Below are 22,244 nucleotides of genomic sequence, written 5' to 3'. Positions count from 1 at the left end.
CAACACGTGTTTCGCCCTAATTCTGGGCTCATCAGGCGGTACACACTCACTGCACTCCCTCTCGGGAATCGAACCTCGGACGTCAGCGCTAGAGGCAAAGCCCCTAGCGTTGCGCCACGGCGTGTGGTTCATTTATTTGACAGCATGTAGATCGGGGTAATTATAGCTGGAGATCCACGTATCATTAAGTAGTTTTTATTCCTGAGCTTTCAGCCACTACCAGGAGCCTTCATCAGAGGATAATGCTTAGACTTACAAGAATCAAAGGCAATACATACATATACATATATACAGGAACATTGCAATGCTGTTAGAAGGAAGGACCCACGATCACAGATCTATACACATACAAAATCAACAGGACATACATTTAACTGGGACAATGTACAAGTAAGATTTAAGGCCACTACTCACAGGTGGTGCAGTGGTAGTGCTGCTGCTTTGCAGTAAGGAGACTGTGGAAGATTGTGGGTTCGCTTCCCGGTTCCTCCCTGTGTGGATAGCGCTTTGAGTACTGAGAAAAGTGCTATATAAATGTAATGAATTATTATTAAAGTGCCAGAGAACTGGCTGAATCTTGGCTATCAGACAAAAACGCCATTAACAGACATTTGGACATAAACCCAGCGTACGCAAACTTAATTGGAACGTGTTTATAATAAATAAAACGTTACGACCTGTACCCCCCCCATTGCCGCCACCCCCCCAACCCCCACCCCAACGAATTGTGCTATATATTGCCTTTGATTCTTTGATCCCCGAGACGAAGTGTAGTGAGTGTGTACGCCTGATGAGCCCAGAATTAGGGTGAAACACGTGTCGCATACTGTTTGCATTATTTGACAGTAAAACTATTTTCAACTATACTGTATATATACAGTAATCCCTCCTCCATCGCGGGGGTTGCGTTCCAGAGCCACCCGCGAAATAAGAAAATCTGCGAAGTAGAAACCATATGTTTATATGGTTATTTTTATATTGTCATGCTTGGGTCACAGATTTGCGCAGAAACACAGGAGGTTGTAGAGAGACAGGAACGTTATTCAAACACTGCAAACAAACATTTGTCACTTTTTCAAAAGTTTAAACTGTGCTCCATGACAAGACAGAGATGACAGTTCTGTCTCACAATTAAAAGAATGCAAACATATCTTCCTCTTCAAAGGAGTGCGCATGAGGAGCAGAGACTGTCATAAAGACAGAGGAAAGCAAACAAATCAATAGGGCTGTTTGGCTTTTAAGTATGTGAAGCACCGCGGCACAAAGCTGTTGAAGGCGGCAGCTCACACCCCCTCTGTCAGGAGAGAGAGAGATAGAGAGAGAAAAACAAACAATCAAAAATCAATACGTGCCCTTCGAGCTTTTAAGTATGCGAAGCACTGTGCAGCATGTCACTCCACTAAGCAGCTGCACAGAAGGTAGCACGTGAAGATAATCTTTCAGCATTTTTAGACGAGCGTCCGTATCGTCTAGGTGTGCGAAAAGCACCCCTGCTCACACCCCCTACGTCAGGATCAGAGAAAGCGCAAGAGAGAGAAAGAGAAAAGTAAGTTGGGTAGCTTCTCAGCCATCTGCCAATAGCGTCCCTTGTATGAAATCAACTGGGCAAACCAACTGAAGAAGCATGTACCCGAAATTAAAAGACCCATTGTCCTCAGAAATCTGCGAACCAGCAAAAAATCCGCGATATATATTTAAATATGCTTACATATAAAATCCACGATAGAGTGAAGCCGCAAAAGGCGAAGCGCGATATAGCGAGGGATCACTATATATATATATATACATACATACACTTGCATGTTTACATAACACCTTATTGAATTAAATAACAGATTTAAGTAGAAAAAATTTCCGTGTACACACTATTTAGTTTTCCTTGCTTTTTTTTATCAAGAACTTTTACTTTGACTTTTGGTCTTGAGGTTGCTCAATGCTTGGCTGTGTGTAAAAACTGGCAAGGATAAATAAATACCAAGAATACCAAAAGTTTGTAGAGCAACAGAGATGGAGGAAATGACAGATGTGCTCGCGTACCTAAGTGTAGTACTGAGATGAATGCAGTGTTATAAAAACACACATCTGCGTCAGCCTTAAAATCTGTGTTCTTTAAATGTGTTATTCAGATTAGAGTTTCTGGTGTGTGTTTATTACGTTCTACTGTACACATTCACTGCATTCATTTCTGTATGTTTCCCAACTGCACTTATTATCAGAAATGGAGCAGCTTTATGCCATACGCTGCCTGGGAATGTACGTGGAAGACTGAAATTTGTGAAATCTCAAGTGCCATCTGTGAGCCGCACATAGAGATAAGGAAGCTGCTTTGTTGGGTTGGTGCTTTTAAGCACTGCAGTCACATTGTGTGTTTCAAAGACAGCTTCATTATAAAGATCTTTAATGGAGCAATACACAACAACAAAATCAAGATGTGCAAAGTGTTACATCAAATAAAGATGGATTGAGTTATTGTTTTCTGTAAGTAATATATTCATACATGTTTCACGGCTTTCAAACTGTAATATTATAAGCTGCCATTTATTACATTTTGAGTCACTTTGGAATTATACTGATTTGATATTTGATTTCTTTCTACCAGTAGTACAGCAAACGAGTGCTTTACATTTTGTTGCGTTAATACAAATACTACTATGAAATGCATACTCAAAATGAAGACTGATGAATGTCTTTGTTTATCGCAGACTATTCAGTATTGTTATAAATTAAAAAGACACAGTGACACATGCATACAGTAGCCTTCCATTCATTGCATTCTTCTGAGTTGCTATATTCGGTTAGTCCTTTAATGGAGCTTCCACCCAGGACTCAGTGTCTGTGAGGCCTGCTTCTGCCTTGTGCCCCTCTAACTGGATTATGTGAGTTTGAAACTAAGGGCTGGGTGGACAGACTTTAAGAGGACAACTTGTTATCAAAGGCAACCATTTATTCATTTGCATTTACAGGTTTTAGGCAGCCATGGAGGTGACATTATTAACATGATTCAAGTGCATTGTGGGCCATACTCACACACACACCCACACACATTCACACCTACTGGGGACATGTAGAGCCACCAATCAACTTAACATGTTTATCTCTGGTTTGTGTTAGAAAACCAATGTATGCTGAGTAAACAGAAGCAAAACCAAGGAGAATACGCGAACACCACACAAGCAGGGCCAAGCACAGGAATTGAACCCGGATTTGTGAAACACATTGATGCCTACTTTATAACAATGATACATTTATGTATGGATTTATTTCCATTCATATCTTAAAAAAATCGGGAGTGGTCTCCTCTAGACTTTCTCGTATACTCACATATGGGGATGGATATTTGAGGAGTAAACCACAAGACAATGATTATATTTTTATATTATGTTCATTAAAGAACCATCAACAATAAATCATATTAAATTAATAATATATTGAACAATTATTATAAAAGTTAAGTTGAATAAATCGGACTCTGCAGCTGCATGAATAACAGGTAAAGTACCACTTCCGGTTAGCAGAAATAGCTCAAAAGTTGATAGACATCTACGTTTTGTTCCTAATACTTGTATGCAAAATTTAGTTGACCAAAGTGAAAGCGTACTTATCGTGTTTACACACACACAAACAGACACACAGACATAATTCCAAAAATGGTATTTTCAGATTCAGGGAGGTCTAAAACGTAGAGATTCATCTCCAAATGGAATTTTTGGATGATTAATAATACTTTCCTTATATTTCATATATAAGAAAGTCAGGGAGGTCTATAATGTTGAGATTCATCAAAATCTCAACACTGAATTTCTGGACGATTACAATACTTTCCCTATACTTCGTAAACGAGAAAGTAAAAAAGTATTTAATTTCTCTTGTACTGAACTGCAGTGCATGATCTTCTGGAATTAGACATTGTAAGAAACACAACACGGTAATTTCAAACCTATGATTATGCCATCAAAACATTATATATATAGATTTATATATTTTGAATATATTACATATGACATGCACTTTATAGTGATGGCTGAGAAAGATTTTTAGGATATACTCTTAGTGAAAAGTCAAGCAAAATGACACCTTTTATTGGCTAACTAAAAAGATCACAATATGCAAGCTTTCGAGGCAACTCAGGCCCCTTCTTCAGACGAGATGTAATCAATATAAACTGTTTAAATTCAGTTTGAAATAGCTGCACAATATACATTTATTTATTAATCAATTGATTGATTGGTTGATTGGTTATATTATTTGTCTTGTGAGTTCGTATTCTTGTTTTAATGTTTCTGCTGCTCTATAATTCTAAATTTCCCCACAGGATTAATAAAGTTTAACTAATCTAATCTAATCTCATATTTTCACAGGGAATTGACATAACAATGTTTGTGATAGAACGGGAGTCACTGGTGATCAGCACTGGACAACAGCAAACAATATAACAACATCCATGAAAAATCTTTTGTGTTGTATAAATCCACATGTCACATCATCCAGTGCTTACAATGTGCAAATACATGCATTTTTTTGATAAAATAATGTTAAATAAATATCTCTGGAAAATAAAAGTAGTCCACAACACTTTTGAATTGGAGACAGGACCCTTGACCAATGAACGAGGGTCAATCCCATGTGACTTTACTTTTCTGTTTATGATGTGTGCTGACTTTTCCCAGATATATCTATTTAACAATGTTTTAGCAAAAATTGCATGTGCTTTGCACTTTTTGAGCAAATGACTGGATAACTGACATATGGATTATGCAACATGAGTAACGTGAGATTTCTTTTTTTGTCTTCCTTGAACATTTTTCATATTGTTTGCCATTGTACAACTTTGACCACCACTGGCTTGTATTAAATCTTAAGCTCTTTTTATCTCTGCTCTGCATGAAAACATTACATTAAAAATTTTTCTTGACCATCACTACAAATTATATGGAGAAAGTAACATAGAAGAAAAATATCAGTTTTGGGTGAAATATTCCTTTAAAGCAGTTCAGGGATGTAGGGGTGATGCCTATGACCATCATTAGCTAGTATAAGGCAGTAATCAGCTCTGGACAAGATGCCACTTATTCAATCTACCAAAAATGCAAATATTTGGGATATGGGAGGCAAATCAATGAGGCAAGAGGTAGTGGTGCTAACTATAACTGTCATTATATATAAAAAAATTGGGGATATTAAATACATTTTTAAAATGTCTTAAATCACCATTTGACCCTTTTGTACTGTTGTTGAAGATAGTCGTAAAAATCTTAGAAATAATACACATTAAACAAAATAAAGGCTACTTAGTTGATGTAAACAGCAGGTAGCAGAACGGTAAACTGCATTTTTACAAAACCATCAAGACAAGAATAAAACTCTTAAGCACTGTGGATATTTACAGTAGCTAACCTTTTTGCCTTTTAATAGAGCAGGCTGGACAACAGTTAGACCTCGATTTAAGTTGGCCTGATGCTCTTTAATTAAAAAAATAATCATCCTACAGCCAAACTCCTCCGCAGCTGTAAATTATCCTGATGTAAATGTGTTTCACGATTCATTACCTCTTAGCAAAGCCCATGCATACAGAGCGCCTGCTTTTCAGAGTAGTGCTTATCCTTATGTGATATGCTTATTTGTTGTCATTATGTTTATCCTGAAGAGACAATGGGAATTGGAGAGTTGCTACGAAAAAAGTGTGGAACAAGCAACTAGCATATGTTCTGGATAGACAAGCCTGTAATTGTGACATTTATGAGACATTTGAAGGCAAAGAAGCATATATTCAGATGTGCGTGCATATGAGGGATGGAGCAGAGGATAGATAATTACACAGCCCCGTCTAGTGTGAGTAATTAATGTTCAGTGCAATTTGTGTTAATTATATATAAACCGCTGAGTTTAGCTGAAGGGAATTTTGGTGAGGAATTGCGCACTAGACGTCAGCATTCAAAAGTACTGCACCAAGTTTACTAGCTGCAATTGGAGAAACTTTATGTAGACTTGTGCTTTTTACACATATTGATTGTCACTTTTTTGTTTGAGCTAATTAATTTGTATTCTTACTGTTGTCCCATTCAGTGTTTGTTCCTGTCTTTGGCCTGAAACACCTGAGACAGGCTCAGCAACCTGCAACCCTGTGTCTGTACCGTGCAAAAGTCTTAGGCTACATAATAAAACGATTGTTACAGCTAGTTATCTGGATGGTAATATTTTATTTGCTGGTGAAAACACATATAATGTCCACAAAAAGTATTTACCACCCCACCTTGGAAGTCTTCATTAGATCTCAAAAATGGTTCAGTCAATGAAAGTTTTGCACTTATTGAGAATTATCACATGACTGCTTTTTTTCCTTCATATTTATCCAGAGCATGACCTATCGGATGGTTGGTTGAAAAATCATTAAATATTTCATTATAGACAGCTTTTTCTTTCAAACTATATAATTTTTCACTATTCACTCCTAATTAGCAAGCATTGGATATATCTATTTATTTAAAGAGAATTCTGTACAAAGACAAATTTTCCTCTGGGGACAAATAAAGTAAGTAAGTAAGTAAGTAAGTAAGTAAGTAAGTAAGTAAGTAAGTTCGTTAGTTCGTTCGTTAGTTAGTTAGTTAGTTAGTTAGTTAGTTAGTTAGTTAGTTAGTTAGTTAGTTAGTTAGTTCGTTCATTAGTTCGTTAGTTTTGTTAGTTAGTTCGTTCTATCTACCTACCTAGATCTGAAGTCTGAGTCTCCATGACTGATTATTTTAATCATTGGTACATCCTTTGACTGGAGAGACAAGCTCAAACTAACTTTAGTGTTAGGTCTGCTCACTAATTCAGGCAGCAATAATTTTTACTGCTATGTGATATACTAACTGTACTGAGAGAACTACTAACTGTACTGTATTGAGAATTCCCACTTTCCAACAGTTCCATTCTTAATAATCAAAATATTGCCCCAACTTACATTAACAATGGCTTCCTTTGTCTGGACCATGTCAGAGATAACTCCATCTGTGATCATCAAAAGGACAAAATACTGGGAGCCATCCGTCACTTTAGCTGCTGACCTGTGTTAAGCAAGAAAAAACTTTGAAATAATCATCAAACTAAATCACATTTTATTATATGTGTGAGTCTTGAAGAAAAGCTTTTTTTAATATTTGGGAAATAATTTGAGAATAAATAGGAAATGATCTCACCTTAACTAGAGTAAATATTTGTATTATATACAGATCTTTCTGTCTGGAGCAATATCCAACCCATAATTCTCGTATTTTCAAACTTTCAAACTACATGCTCTAGTTCTCTTTCATAGTTTTAATTAACAATAAGTAATTGCATAAACATTTTTCATGATAAGAAAGCATCTCAAAAATACTTTCTGTTATTAATTCATTTAATAACAACAACAACAACAATAATAATAATAATAATAATAATACATTTTATTTATATAGCACTTTTATAAATAACATAACAAATTGATACTGGACAAAACAAATTTCTTTATATTAAAACCACTTACTATATGGCCTGGTAAGTCTCATCTTTTTGGCAATAAAACAGTTCTGATTAATTATATTTTTTAAGTCTGAATCCATTGTTTTCCAAAAAACTCGATTTATTCCTGATGCTATTCCCTGCTGGTTTTCTGTTTTTTCATGGGTTTTGCACTTTAGCATGAGGACGTGGACTACAAGTCATATTAAATGATGAGCTTCAGATATCTCTAAGAGGTCTCCATAGTATTACATTCTTCAAGGTCGTAATGTTAGACATTAAAACTGAACCACATATAGTGATCATATTAACTTACATATCTCACAGACAATATTTGTTATTTTTAACTAGGCTTATCACTCTTATGTCTGCATTGAGCTCTGTTATAAACAGGATGTCATTTGGTCTGCAGTTGGAGGAGGATTTTTTTAGAATAAGACCTGGAGATGATGGTATAAGTAACTTCTTAAACGAAATGGCAAGCAATGGTGCGGGTGGTGGTGGAATCAAAATGGGTACTAGCCAGCAACAAAAAAAAAACAAAAAGACAACAAGGTTGCAACAAAGGCTGGCAAAATGACAAATCTCTCCAACATCTAAAGATATAACATTATTGCATATGAAGTAGCCATCTTGGCCTGTGCTGTGGCGGCAATGTGCTCTCCCTGTTCCTCATTCAAACAAGTCCCTGTTAAGTAAAGTTCTGTAAAGTGTTCACTCTTCAATTTGATATTGTATTAGAGGAAAAGAAGCAGGTGGCAATTGTTAAGTACTATTTCTTGTTATTATTTTAGCAGCATGAATTTGTTCAAGGAAATGATTAGAACAAAACTGAAAGAAAACATACCAGTCAACATCAAATGAAACAGTTTTTGCATTTTTCAATATTTGTTGCCAGGTCTTTTGTAGTTTCTTATCCTCTGTTTCTTGAGTTCCTAACTGGGACAAGCAATACCAACATTGTTGCCTTACCTTTTGAGTTGCTATATATATTTTGATGTTGCTATGTAAAACTGGACTGCAGGTATTGCACGCCACTGAATTCACTTTGCCTCGGGTTTGGTAAAAATGTGGAAATGTTCGGGAATTTTGGAAAACTCAGTAAAATGCAATGAGGCAGAAGAAACTGAACCTGTTTTGAGCGGATTATAATCGTGCAATGGTCTTTTACAGTAAGTGCTCCTGAAGGCTAGGGAAGCATCTGGCAACTATGCTGGACTGGTTATTGTGGCCAAAAAAGTGAGATGTGAGACAGCAGTGGTAGCCACAGCGTTGCCAGGCCTCTCTGAGATAAAATTATATTTCGAGTTCTTTACCTCTCTACGTGTCTCCCGAGTTCCTATCTCTCTGACTAACTAACGCCCACAGAGCCTGTGCTACAAGGGATCAGCATTATACATTCATGGGGCCACCCTTGTTACTACTCGATCTGTGCTACATAACAAGGAGTATAATAAACTTAATCCAGCGCTGAAGACTCAACATTCAATCAATCTATGAAAAACAAAGTATTTTTATAATATTTTCATGATGGTCAGGTAAAATGATAATGCTGTTTGTTTTTTGTTTAAATGCATGTGGGGTGCAAATCTAGCTGGAGTACCCATATTTGGTAGTGACATCACGCCTGTGTGTATACACCGTAAAGTATTCACATACCTGTATGCACTGAGAAAATTGAGCAGTGATGTAAAGTGTGGAGTACACCTCCAGTACATCTGCGTGAAAGTTATGTGCATGTGCAACGCAAATAAGTCCGGAAGAACAGATTAGGTAGTGACATCCCTAACCAACATGGCTGAAACAGCTCTGTGATGTCACACTGGCCTCACAAAGAATCATGGGAGGTAGAAAAAAAGTTCATCTGAGCCAGCTGCATGGCAAATTTTAAGGAAAAACTTCAGTGAGCAAAATTACCGGTGAACCCAGCAAATTCACTGCTAAATATAATTTGCCAAATTTTGCCAATTGTGGAAGACAGCTGGGGACCCTACACAGCTGGGACGCTTGGACAGTCCACAAGAGGGATAATACCTCTTCTGGGCCACGAGAGGGCAGCCACCCTGGTCTGCTTGGGAAACACCGGAACAGAGCTGGGAAGCTCATCCCTGTTGGGGCCTGTGGCCACCTCCAGGGGGCGCCCGGACGATTATGGAACCCTGTAGGGCAGCACTTCCGCCACACCAGGAAGATCGTCACCGAGCACCTGGAGCACATCCAGGTACTGCATAAAAGGGGCTGCCTCACTCCAGTAGGAGAGCCGGAGTCGGGAGGATGAAGACGGAGCTTGTTGGGAGAGGAGTAGAGGCAGCAGAAGGATTCAAGGAGAGAGAAAGAAAGGGACTGAGTTGGCTAATGATTAAGGCATTGTGGTGTTGTCGTTTATAATAAACGTGTGTGTTTTGGCCATTCGGTGTCTGTCTGTCTGTGTCCGGGGGCTGTCTTACCACACAATCATAACTAATTGTAATAATAAACAGATTGATTGAACTATCAGAAATCTTGAAAACTGTATTAAACACAGACATTTATATATTTATACATTTTGAGCTTTATTGTATATTGCTAAAAAATTTTTTATTGAAAATTGTTCTTTCTTTAACTTTAAAAGTATTTAAATGTCCTTAGTCTGTACACATTTTCCTGCAAATTTCTATCTCACTTTTAAAGAAACTCCCTAGGTTAGCAGCTTGCTTTCGCAGATTCTACCAAGCAGAAATCTGAAGTTTCTGTGCCTGCAAGGAGATTTTATATTTAAGCAATACTGCTAAAAATATAAGAAGTGGTCAACAGTGTTAAGCCATAAAGAAGACTAATGGCTTTAATTAACTGCTGGAAAATTGATTTTACACTCTTAGTTTATATACTTTGTATACTGCTGGATGACTCCAATCTATTTCTGAAACGCACAAAGCAGGACTATTAATGCACTACGCCACCCTGGTGCCTCATTAATTTAATTAATTGTGTCTAGCTGCAGAGCATTTTTACCTCTTTTTTAACAAAAGTTTACCAAATGTCATGCTGTCTGGTAGCAAGTGTAATAAAAGCAGCAAACATCTGAGGAATTTTATTAAAGGCATCAATGCATTAACTTATGATCCTCAACTGGAACAACAAGTAAGAAAATAGGTCAACAGCATCATTGTTTTGTTACCTAAAATTTAATGGGAATATGTTTATGTCCCCTACAAATTCACCCCAATTTCCTATTTCAGCCAATTATTGTGCACAAATGCCCCATCAACACTGAATTGGTGTCCTGACCCTGAGCAGCTCCAAGTAAATCCACACCTTTAACTTAATACCTAATTGTACAGGGGGACATTTATTCCAAAATTTAGTTGGTTTCCCTGTGCCAGGCAAAGACTTGTATCCCTATTTGTGTTTGTCCAGCATGCAAATCCACACCGTTTAACTTATCAAATTTTCCACGGATTTCCAGTTTGCACAGGGGAACATCATAGACAATGTTTCCAAAATCTGAGCTGCCTTGAAATTTATTTTATTTTTTTCCCCAAATATAATGAAATTTGTAGAATCTGTTAGATTGGGGGCAACATGGTGGTGCTGCTGCCTCACAGTTAGGAGACCTGGGTTCGCTTCCCGGGTCCTCCCTGCGTGGAGTTTGCATGTTCTGCGTGGGTTTCCTCCCACAGTCCAAAGACATGCAGGTTAGGTGTATTGGCGATCCTATATTGTTCCTAGTGGGTGGGTGTGGGTGTGTGTGCCCTGCAGGGGGCTGGCGACCTGCCCGGGGTTTGTTCCTGCCTTGTGCCCTGTGCTGGCTGGGATTGACTCCAGCAGACCTCTGTGACTCTGTGTTAGGATATAGCGAGTTGGACAATGACTGACTGACTGTTAGATTGTCAAGTAAGAATCTCTTGATACTTTGTACTAAAAGGTAAAGAACTTGAACCTAAATTTATTTATTTACAGTAACAAAACCCAGAAGGGCCGCGATGTGTGATTGAAGCAGAAACCTTGACAACTTTTAAGAAGTATCTTAATGTGATATTCGGACAGCTTAGCTCTTAGCTAAACAAACAAGCCTGATGGGCTGAATGGTTTCCTGACGTTTGTCAGATTTCTTTACGTTCTTATGTTCTTACAACACAGATGCCTCTTTAGGTAAACTGTACTTTGGGGCCAGGTTCTTGATCTTGATGGTTTACCACAAAGGTATAAAAATCACCACTAAATAAACTAATTGCACATTTAAAACAATTATATCAGGAAGAAATAACACTATCATTAAGAATGTCCTTCCTAAGGTTCTTTTTCTATTTCAAAGCATTCCCGTTGTAGATGCCACACGGGCTAGACAGGCATTCTGGCCAGGAGAGGGAGCAGACCTGGAAGGAAGGACCAGAAAGGGTGGACGGACAGCCCATTAAAAAGAGAAGAAGCTGCTGGAGGCTTTTTATTCCCCTAACACACTAGATGGCAGCAGCCCTGGAGGTCGGTGCACAGTAAGAAGCCAGCAGGGCATGTTGGGATATGTAGTCCGGCAGAGCAGACCTGCTGGGGTCACTGGGTGCCACGGGTGGGTGCTGCAGGTAGACAGGCTCCCTATTATGGACTTCCATGGGTCTGAAATAAGCGGAATAAATGGGGTTAGAAAATGAATGAATAAGTAAAATTGAATTGAACATTTGAATTAATTGAATTTCACCCATTGCTGCCAGGTCACTATGAACCCATATTGGATTATTCGGCTGGGAATGTTATGTTATGTTACATTACATTACATTATGTTATGGTCTAGTTAAGTCAAGCTACTGTATTATAGATGTTGCTTCATATTTTAATGCAGATTAAGTCTGTAGATGTGTTTCTACAGACAGTGATGATCAAACTCCATTTTGGTTTTTTTTTTCTGTTTGTGTTCTGTTGGATCAGAGAATGCAAGTGGGCTTGTGCCCTTAAATTTGCAGTTTCATTATTTGGACTGTCTTCTGGGTTCTGCCCTGTTTTGTTCTTTATTACCTTTCCTCTGCTGAAAAATATTATAGTATTTTTTAGAGGGGTCTTATAGACAGGATTGTCTCCAATACCTTGCCCTGATTGCTTTGAACAGCTTTTTGGAGTATGACTTGTGATTGTATTTTTTATTTATTTCCTTGGCAGTTCTTTCATGGTGTATAGAACTCTCTGAAGGTTGAAAAAAAAAACAACTTTTATATATAAAAGCTTTGTAGTGGGAGCTCTTATGCAATCACGCTTTGGCTGCTTTACTTACATCATTGTAGCCTTGAACCTTTCAATGCACTGTAGGTGTAATGTAACATAATACCAATGGACAAAGTTGATTAGTTCTTCCAGTCTTTTATTTAAATGCCTGAAAATAAAAATTAAATTAAGATGAACGGGAGCACTGGCTGCAGCTTTCAAGATGGGAATACTCTGCCTAAGATGATGACTAAAATAAATCCTGATTAATTAGCAGTTGCATAAGACTCTAAATGTGCCAAAGAGAATGCAAAAATGAAAACCTAAATGATTTTGGGTAAAAATATGTACATAGTGCATGTAACTCTGTTTCAGCCCAGATCTCCAGCTGTCCCCCTGCCATCTCATCATGGATGAAAAATCATCATCTTAACCTGTCAAAGTCAGATATCCTGTACTTGCCTTCTGGTTTTCCTCCCTCTGTATTTGTCTCTAAGCGTTGCCCTTGAAGGTGTCACCCTTTAAGCATTAGTCGCAGTCAGGAATCTCAGCATGACTCTGGACTCCACACTTTTATTTATCAGATATATTTCTTCAATAAACCAATCATGCCTTTTCTTTCTTCCTCATATTCAGTGGATTTGACCCTTCCTCACTAATTTCTGACATTCAACTGGTTCTCTTCAGCTGTACTACTGCAACTCTCTTCTAACTGGGTTTCCTTTGGCTGCAATCCAACCTCCCCAGCTCATCCAAATGGAGTTCCTCATTTCACTCCAGATACTCCTCTGCTGCAGTTTCTCCACTGGTTTCCTGTTGTTGCAACTCTTGTTTTGACTTACAGTTCTCTGAATGGTTCTGCTCCTCAGTATCTCCAGTCTTTGGACTCTCCATATGCCCCTTCAAGAAGTCTCTGTTCTCTCTCGGCCTGTCTGTTGCCTACCTATCCTGTTAGTTAGACATACCAAGGGTTGAATATTGTTTCCCCATTCTTTCTCCAAAGCTGTGGACTGATCTCTCTCTTTCTATTTGCATTGCACCCATTTTGCTCATGTTTTGGTAACTTTTGAAAATGTACCATTTCATTAAATATTTTGGAACTGTTGCTGTTGTACTGACAAAGAGTTTAGGATGCTAAACGTTTGAATTGGTCAAGCTGCAGGTACTGTATAATTTGTGACCACCAGGTGGTGCTCCAGCTCCCCAAACACATAGCACACACAGGCTCTGGACACAAGTTGTCCCAAACAAAGGTTTTTATTCATGGGAAACTCTTTGTTAACAAGTGTTTCCCACACCACAGCTACAGTCACAAAGCACACAATATACAGCAATCTGTATCTCTCTGTCTTCTTCACTCCTCCCACCAAGCTTCATCCTTATCCTCCTGACTCTGGCTCATTGAGTTGAGGCAGTCAGCTTCTTTTATGTAATCCCTGGAAGTACTTCTGGTTAGAACACAAGCTAGGCCTACAAAGTAGGGCTTGCTGGTCCCCACAGCACCCCCTGGCGGCACCCAGGGAACCCAACAGGGCTGAGCCAAAGAACTCCAGTTCCCATGGTGCCCCGTGGGAATCTGTGGTGCTGCAGCAACACAGGGGGGCTGCCATCTAGCGATCCAGGGGAGACGATGCCCTGTGTACTCTGTCTTCCCCGCTGCTTACACTCTGAGGGCTTTCCCTCACAAATTACATAGCAGTAGTAGAACTATTGCCACTTATTGAGGCATTCCAAGGCCAGCTGAGGGATATCTTCCCCCATGGTCTCTTCTCAGTTGAATATACATTAAACACCTCCTCAGGGAGGTGTTCAAGAAGAATCTTAACTGGCTTCTTTGAATGTGGAGGAGCAGAGGCTCTACAAATGTCTGCACTCCTCACTGTATCTGTAAGGTTGAGTGCAGACATCCTCCAAAGGAAGAACTTTTCCATCTCTTGTATCCATGATCTAGTAGTTTAGGTCAATAACCATAAAGCTGGTGGCCATAGGTAAAGGTAGGAAAGTAGCTTGACATGAAAATCAAGAGCTTTGCCTTTCGGCTCTGCTCTCTGTTAACCACAACTAACTGGAACAACATCTGCATGCCTACAGGAACAGGTCTGATCTGCCTGTCAATCTCTCACTCCTTTTCCCATCACTCGTTAACAAGACCCTTAAACTCCTCCTCTTGAGGTAATACCTCCTACCCAATCTGAAGAGGGCATACTACCCTCTTCTAGCTGAGAAGCAAGATGTCAGACTTGGAGGTGGTAATCTTCACCCTGGCTGCTTCACAACTGGTTGCAAACTTCAACAGTGCACACCATAAAAAATTCTGAACAGAAATGGTGACAAAAGGCAGCCCTGGCAGAGTCCCACACCCACTGGCAACAAGTACAACTTACTGCTGGCAATGTGAAGCAAGTTTTCTCACTGTGTGTACAGGGACTAAATAGTCCGTAACAGTAGGCCCAATAGCCCATATTATTGAAGCACAACCCAGAGGACCTCCTAAAGTCCAAGTCCATAAAATACATGTGGACTGTTCGATCAATTTACATGTTAATAATTGTTTTACTACTGCGTAATTTTCATTATGATTTGCATCAAAAATTCTTAACCCTTAACTTAGTTATGTCATGCTAAGCTGGACTCACATTAATATTTATTAAGTAACTGGAAGTCAAGCAAAATGACACCTTTTATTGGCTAACTAAAACGATTAAAATATGCAAGCTTTTGAGGCAACTCAGGCCCCTTCTTCAGGCAAGACATACCGTTTTTTCCCCAAAAGAAGGTTGGAAATGTCTGTGCGTCTTATGGAGCGAATATTGCGTCACAGACCATGATGTGTATTACCTGACAAAAGTCGACATCCAGGGGTAGAGGGCGACAAAACTCACTGTTACATTACAGGCATTCCCTCTGTGCTTGGAGGAATGTTAGACTCATTGACTCGGCATCTAATCCTTGCGTGTGCGTGAGTTGCGAAATGTAAACAAATGTAAACAATGGCAAGATGGCATCAACATCTCATGAGGGAGCGAAGCGAGTGCAGAAAACAAATGTTTTGCGCATTATCACGGAGTCGGACTTTTGTTGAGAGTGATCAGGAGATCGAACAAGAGAGTGAGGAACTGGCATCAGCTGATCAGGACACCAGCAGATGCCGCCCCAGCTGAGCGCATTCGTGCACCTATGGCAAGGTTCGTGTGGGAGGAATACCTAGACATTGATCCATGGGAGCCAAATTGGCTACCGGACTTCACAAGACAGTATGGCTTGCTGTTGGACTCGACAGATTACCAGCCGCTGGACTACTTCAGGCTGTTCTATCCTGAAGCTGCCTTTCAGCTACTGTCAGACGAGACAAACAGGTATGCAGAGCAATTTTTTGAATCGAGGGCTGTGCTTGCACCGCATTCTCGTTTTTCAAACTGGAAACCCACAACAAAACATGAGATGAAGGGCTTTGTGGCATTACAAATATAGATGGGACTAGACTGGTGATATAACTTCAGGGAGCATTGGTCCAAACGTGCTTTGTCCCCTGGTGGCTTTGGACAGGTTATGCCGCGTGATGATAGGTACGTGCTCCTGTAAAGTGATTGTGAGCAACTGAGCTTCATAAATTCTGACACTAGCGATGAGGAGTTCTTGGGGTTTCCATAAAACTAGAAGAGTGCTTGAACCTTAAAGTCTCTCCTTATTTGTTAATGACAGTGATGATGCTTCTTAATACCACTGTTGAATTTACATGGTTGAAATATTATTCTGCTATATTTTATTAAACATATTAGTACACCATTTGGTTCAGAATATTTTTCTTCTTGTTTTCCTCCTCTAAACCTAGGTGCGTCTAATGGTCAGGTGCATCTTATGGTGCAAAAAATACGGTAATGAAAGCTTGCATATTGTAATCTTTTTAGTCAGCCAAAAAAAGTTGTCATTTTGCTTGTCGTCTCCTTACATCTATAATACCTAACAGTGTAACACCCTGCTAATTAAGTAACCAGAAGAAAGATGGAGCTGAAGATGTCAAATACCAGGAGACCAAAAGCACAGCAATCAGACCCGAAACACAAGAGAAGAATTTAAGTCAAAGGGTCTACAGTAAAAGTAAGCCTATCCCCTCAGAAAATTTCAGCATGTTCTTTTAACGTTCTTGTCAGTTTCAGGTTTTTGGGATGAATCCGCCCGCGTAGTAGTGCAACATAAGAAACTTTAAAAATCAAGAAACAAACAGGTATCACTAGCTAAGCGGAGGCAATGTATCCTCCAAAACATGGCGAGAGGTATACCGATTCGAACAGAGGCTGGCGTGTGAGTAAAGAGGACCTGGCTCTCGACTCCTGACATCAAGCTTCCCCCTACCCTTGGCCTGCAGCCTCTATGCCCCAGATTAGCACGAATATATCACTTCTGCAAGTGAACTATGATACTTAGTGGGATGAGAGAAGTCGGAAAATTAACTGGAATGTTCAAGCAAATTATAGAAAAAAAAACAGATCTAAATCCGTTAAGTAGTTCTCTCGTGAAAAGCAGAAATGTCAAACGTTACTCTTTAACAATCTCTAGATGACAACAGGTATTGCTAGCTGAGTGGAGGCAACGTACTCTCCAATACGTGGTGAGAGGTAGAGCAACTCAAACAGAGGCTGGCGCGTGAATGAGGAAGGCCCCGTCCTGCTCCACTCTCCTGAGGTCCCACCTCCCCACCCTGCAGACTGTCTCTCGGATTTGCACGAATACATCGGTGCTGCAACCAAAGTATAATACTTAGCACGATGAGAGAAGTCACAAAATTAACCGGAATGATCAAGCAAACCCAATTTAAATCTGTTAAGTAGTTCTCTCGTGAAAAGTGGACAGACATACAGACAGACATTGGATTTTATATATATAGAGATTGGAAGAGTTCAGAGTAGGTGACGCTACATAGCATTTGATCCATGTCCTTGTCCATGCCTGATGGTTTTCTTCATGAAGTGTACTGTGCATTGTGTAACAGGTTGTCATCTGTTTGTACCTGTCATTTTAATGTCAGTCGTTTTAATTCCTCAGTGCTCAGGAGCAAAATGTCCCTATAACTAAATACAAAATTGAAATCTGCAGTCAGTAGCCCCCCATAACATTACAGTAAGCTTAAGCTGACAACCCATCTAGGACGTCCGGTGACCCACAGACTGAGAAACACTGATGTAGATAGTATAATACTTGTAATTGCTTTGCAGAATATTGATTTGACCATACAAGGTGCTATGTAAAATTAATACTGATTTATTATTATTATTATTATTATTAATAATAATAATAATAATAACAATAATAATAATATTAAATAATCAGAATAATAGTTAAGAAAATATGTGGCTGAATTCCTATTGGGCAAGACAACAATTTCCAAGTTACAAGGCCCATAGTCACAGGAAAAATCACAAAGAGTGGAGACACTGGGTAGTTAATTGCTATCAGCATCATCTGTAAGACACGGCTTGAACCAAATACACCACTGTGTAACAGAAAAAAGAAAAAAATCTAATTACTGGTTCATCATTTCCCAGTGCTGTTGTTTCGGTTTAGCTTCACTAAATGGACCCCTTGCTGTAAGCGAATGACAAAAGAGAAATTGAAGTGCTGGAACTGCAGATGACAGTGTTTAAAGTTAATTGAGATGGAGATGCACAGGAGTTCACCAACTGAAACAATAACAAACACTTTGTACTCGACTAACACAACACAAAAAGTCTGCAATTTAACAGGTGCCATCAAATAAATTGAAAATAACTCTTTCTGATCATAGCCTAAAGGCATGCAGTAGGGCCCATCTTCATTTTATGTTGTAAACAGAAGGGAAAGAATTACCCTTATTGTTTTTTATTTATTGTGCAGTAGATAAAGAGTGCTGGTCCTCATTTTTTTTAGATTATTATGACTGAAGCAGAAACTGTGTCAGACAGACAGCAATGGAGCAAATTAGAAATTTAAGATGACGCAGAAACCAATATCACAGGAACAACAGGCCTGCTACCAATCCAGATGTAATATGAGTACAAGAGAGTGAGAGTAAACACAAATAAATTATACGAGGTCTTCTTGTGTTCATGTTCTCTCTTTCAGCCTGCCGATTTATATTTAAAAGTCTGTGTTGTACTTTATTTCTAGTTATTTGGGGATCTACAGTTAAAGCCATGGTGGCACAGTGGGTGCAGTGGATAGCCTGTGCCTGAATGTTCTCCCTGTGACTGTGTTGGTTTCCCTCCAGGTAATCTGCTTCTGTTCCCACACACCCAGAGATGCTTAGGTTTGGTTAATCCATAATGCAGGTGTGTTTGCAAGAATGAGCCCTGTGACAAACTGACACCTTCTTCCTTTGTGCACAAGTGCTGCCAGGATAGATTTGACCTTGCATTGCATTAAGGGGGACCAATAATGAGATCAGATGAGATAATTACATGATAAAATAGAGTAACACTCATGTACATAAGAGAGATATGTTTATTTAAAGGCAGGTTCTTTCCCTAAACTTATTAAGATAGTGTGGAAGATCAATCCGACCCCAGACAGAGACGCAGACTCACAATGTCCAAACAGTGCACACAATTTTATTTTGTTCTCTCCTGCACAGTGCACCAAAAAGCCCAAATACTGCTCAGTCCTCTCTTTATTCTCTTCTCCTTTCTCTTATATCTTTCTTCTGCCACCTCCACTCCTCTCCCACACGCTCTGTCCTCTGCATCCCAACACCGGCTCCTTGAATGGAGTGAGGCGGCCTCTTTTATATGTGCTCCTGGTGCACCCTGATGATTTTCCTGCAGCACGTCTTGGTGTGGTGGATATGCTGCATGGGCAGCTGGAAGCACTCCAGGTGTGCCAGGGTTCTCTTTCAGCAGCAGTTCCTGGTGTGGCAGAAGTGTTGCAGGCACTAGCTCTGGGACCGTCCGCGGGGCTCCATAGGGTTGAGTTTCCAAATTCCAAGTCCGTCGTGGTCCCGATAAAATCCAGGGGGCTGCCCTCTTGCATCCCAAGGGAGATATTGCCTCTCTCCTGGTCCTTCCCTTCTCCAGGCGTCCCACTTGGGCAAGGTCCCCACAATATTTAAAAAATTAACAATGCATCATTTTTAAGGTCATGTATAAAAATGCTGGACAAATCCAGTTAGTCGTTATTGTTAGCTATCGTGACTCAAAGAAGAGAACTTGGTGACTATGACATCGGGCTGATTATGGAGGACGCTTCAGGGATAACGACAGAGAAGGACTCTCAGGTAACCCTTGACATGTGCACTTACAAGCTTGAAGATGTTACAGGTCAGAGACCATTTTGAAGATCTTGGTTATAAAAAGTGATAACTGCTGTGCTTAACCAAAGTCAACCTGGAATAATCTTAATGAAACTCTGGAATACAATTTTAGCCTTCTCTGATACGGTTCTGTATTTTCAGATGATTTTGTTATAGTTCTGTTTTTGTAATTTTGGCACATTTCATTCTGTGTCTCATTAATAATATATAACATCTTGTTTGTCTACTATTTTGTCACTTTGCCTTATTTACAGGATAGTTCATATCACATGAGCTACAATGCATTGCACATGACATCTTGGGACTTCTCTTTAAAATACCATCACATTATGTAACACCAGTCATATGTTGACACCCCATTAGAAATTCAGAGGAAGTGGTTTTCAGTTAGGCTTCAAAAATTAAGGGTTTTAATATATAATAATATATAATCTAGACTTCTCTAGTCCCTTCAATACCATCCAACCTCTGCTCCTTAGGGACAAGCTGACAGAGATGGGAGTAGATTCATACCTGGTGGCATGGATCGTGGACTATCTTAAAGACAGACCTCAGTATGTGCGTCTCGGGAACTGCAGGTCTGACATTGTGGTCAGCAACACAGGAGCGCCGCAGGGGACTGTACTTTCTCCGGTCCTGTTCAGCCTATATACATCAGACTTCCAATACAACTCGGAGTCCTGCCACATGCAAAAGTTCACTGACGACACTGCTATCGTGGGCTGCATCAGGAGTGGGCAGGAGGAGGAGTATAGGAACTTAATCAAGGACTTTTTTAAATGGTACGACTCAAACCACCTACAACTGAACACCAGCAAAACCAAGGAGCTGGAGGTGGATTTTAGGAGGCCCAGGCCCCTCATGGACCCCGTGATCATCAGAGGTGACTGTGTGCAGAGGGTGCAGACCTATAAATACCTGGGAGTGCAGCTGGATGATAAATTGGACTGGACTGCCAATACTGATTCTCCATGCTAGAGAGGATAGAGCCGACTATACTTCCTTAGAAGGCTGGTGTCCTTCAACATCTGCAATAAGATGCTGCAGATGTTCTATCAGACGGTTGTGGCGAGCGCCCCCTTCTACGCGGTGGTGTGCTGGGGAGGCAGCATAAAGAAGAGGGACACCTCACGCCTGGACAAACTGGTGAGGAAGGCAGGCTCTATTGTAGGCATGGAGCTGGACAGTTTGACATCCATGGCAGAGCGATGGGCGCTGAGCAGGCTCCTGTCAATCATGGAGAATACACTGCATCCACTAAACAGTGTCATCTCCAGATAGAGGAGCAGCTTCAGCGACAGACTGCTGTTAATGTCCTGCTCCACTGACAGACTGAGGAGATCGTTCCTCCCCCACACTATGCGACTCTTCAATTCCATCCGGGGGGGGTAAACGTTAACATTATTCAAAGTTATTGTCTGTCTGTATACCTGCATTGTTATCACTCTTTAATTTAATATTGTCTTTATCTGTAGGCTGCTGCTGGAGTATGGGAATTTCCCCTTCGGATTAATAAAGTATCTATCTATCTATCTATCTATCTATCTATCTATCTATCTATCTATCTATCTATCTATCTATCTATCTATCTATCTATCTATCTATCTATCTATCTATCTATCTATCTATCTATCTATCTATCTATCTATCTACTGTAAGGTAGTGGAATTAAATTATATTTTTCAGTAATTAGAATTGACAGCAGGGAGCAGAAAAATAATAAGGAGGCTCCTGCTGATGTTGCCGCAGCGGCACTCCAACATAAATTTCTATTGTGCTCATCTTTTTTACTGTATAAACATAATAAGTTTAACTTTAGAACTTCAACTTTAATCCCCTTCCACAGAAAGAGCTAAAATCACTTTTATGTTCTCTCATTCCAATAGAAAACCCCTAGAATGGGCAACCCCTGTCTCTGTGTTCACACTAGCAGTATTAATGCCTTTTATATAAGTAGAAGGCAGTCTCTGACATTCCTAAAAAGAAATCAGAGGACACATATATATATAGTGTCACACATGCGTGCATGTGTAAGGGCTTAACTGAGGGTATGACGCAGAGTCAGGGGTTGATGAAGTGCACTAATGCCTTTTCTCCCTCTTCCACAGATCACCAGAAGGGAAGCCAAGTTAGAGCTCCACCCACTTCCGCTGCCAGATCACACCGTTCTACTGATTTCACTTCCGTCGAGAACCCGCCTTTTCCTGCCCACCACCAATAAGACCCAACCACTTCACTCTCCAATTCAGTCACGCTCTGACTCAGTCCTATATGATTACTCTTTATTTGCTAACTGAGCTATTCCTTGTTACAA

General features: G+C 39.8%; 1 protein-coding gene across 1 annotated transcript in view; it reads right to left on the bottom strand.

Annotated features, from left to right (window-relative positions):
- The window catches only part of cpne9 (copine family member IX), a 737,722-nt gene that overhangs the window by 66,168 nt on the left and 649,310 nt on the right, over window positions 1-22,244 (bottom strand). The window contains exon 18 of the mRNA XM_028824197.2: window positions 6,941-7,043. Coding sequence (XP_028680030.1) covers window positions 6,941-7,043 — 103 coding nt within the window. The remainder of the gene's footprint in view (window positions 1-6,940; window positions 7,044-22,244) is intronic.

Source organism: Erpetoichthys calabaricus, chromosome 18, assembly GCF_900747795.2.
Source record: "Erpetoichthys calabaricus chromosome 18, fErpCal1.3, whole genome shotgun sequence".
NCBI lineage: Eukaryota > Metazoa > Chordata > Cladistia > Polypteriformes > Polypteridae > Erpetoichthys > Erpetoichthys calabaricus.
Note: the sequence above shows the minus strand (reverse complement) of the source record. Positions and strands in the feature narration are given on the sequence as shown.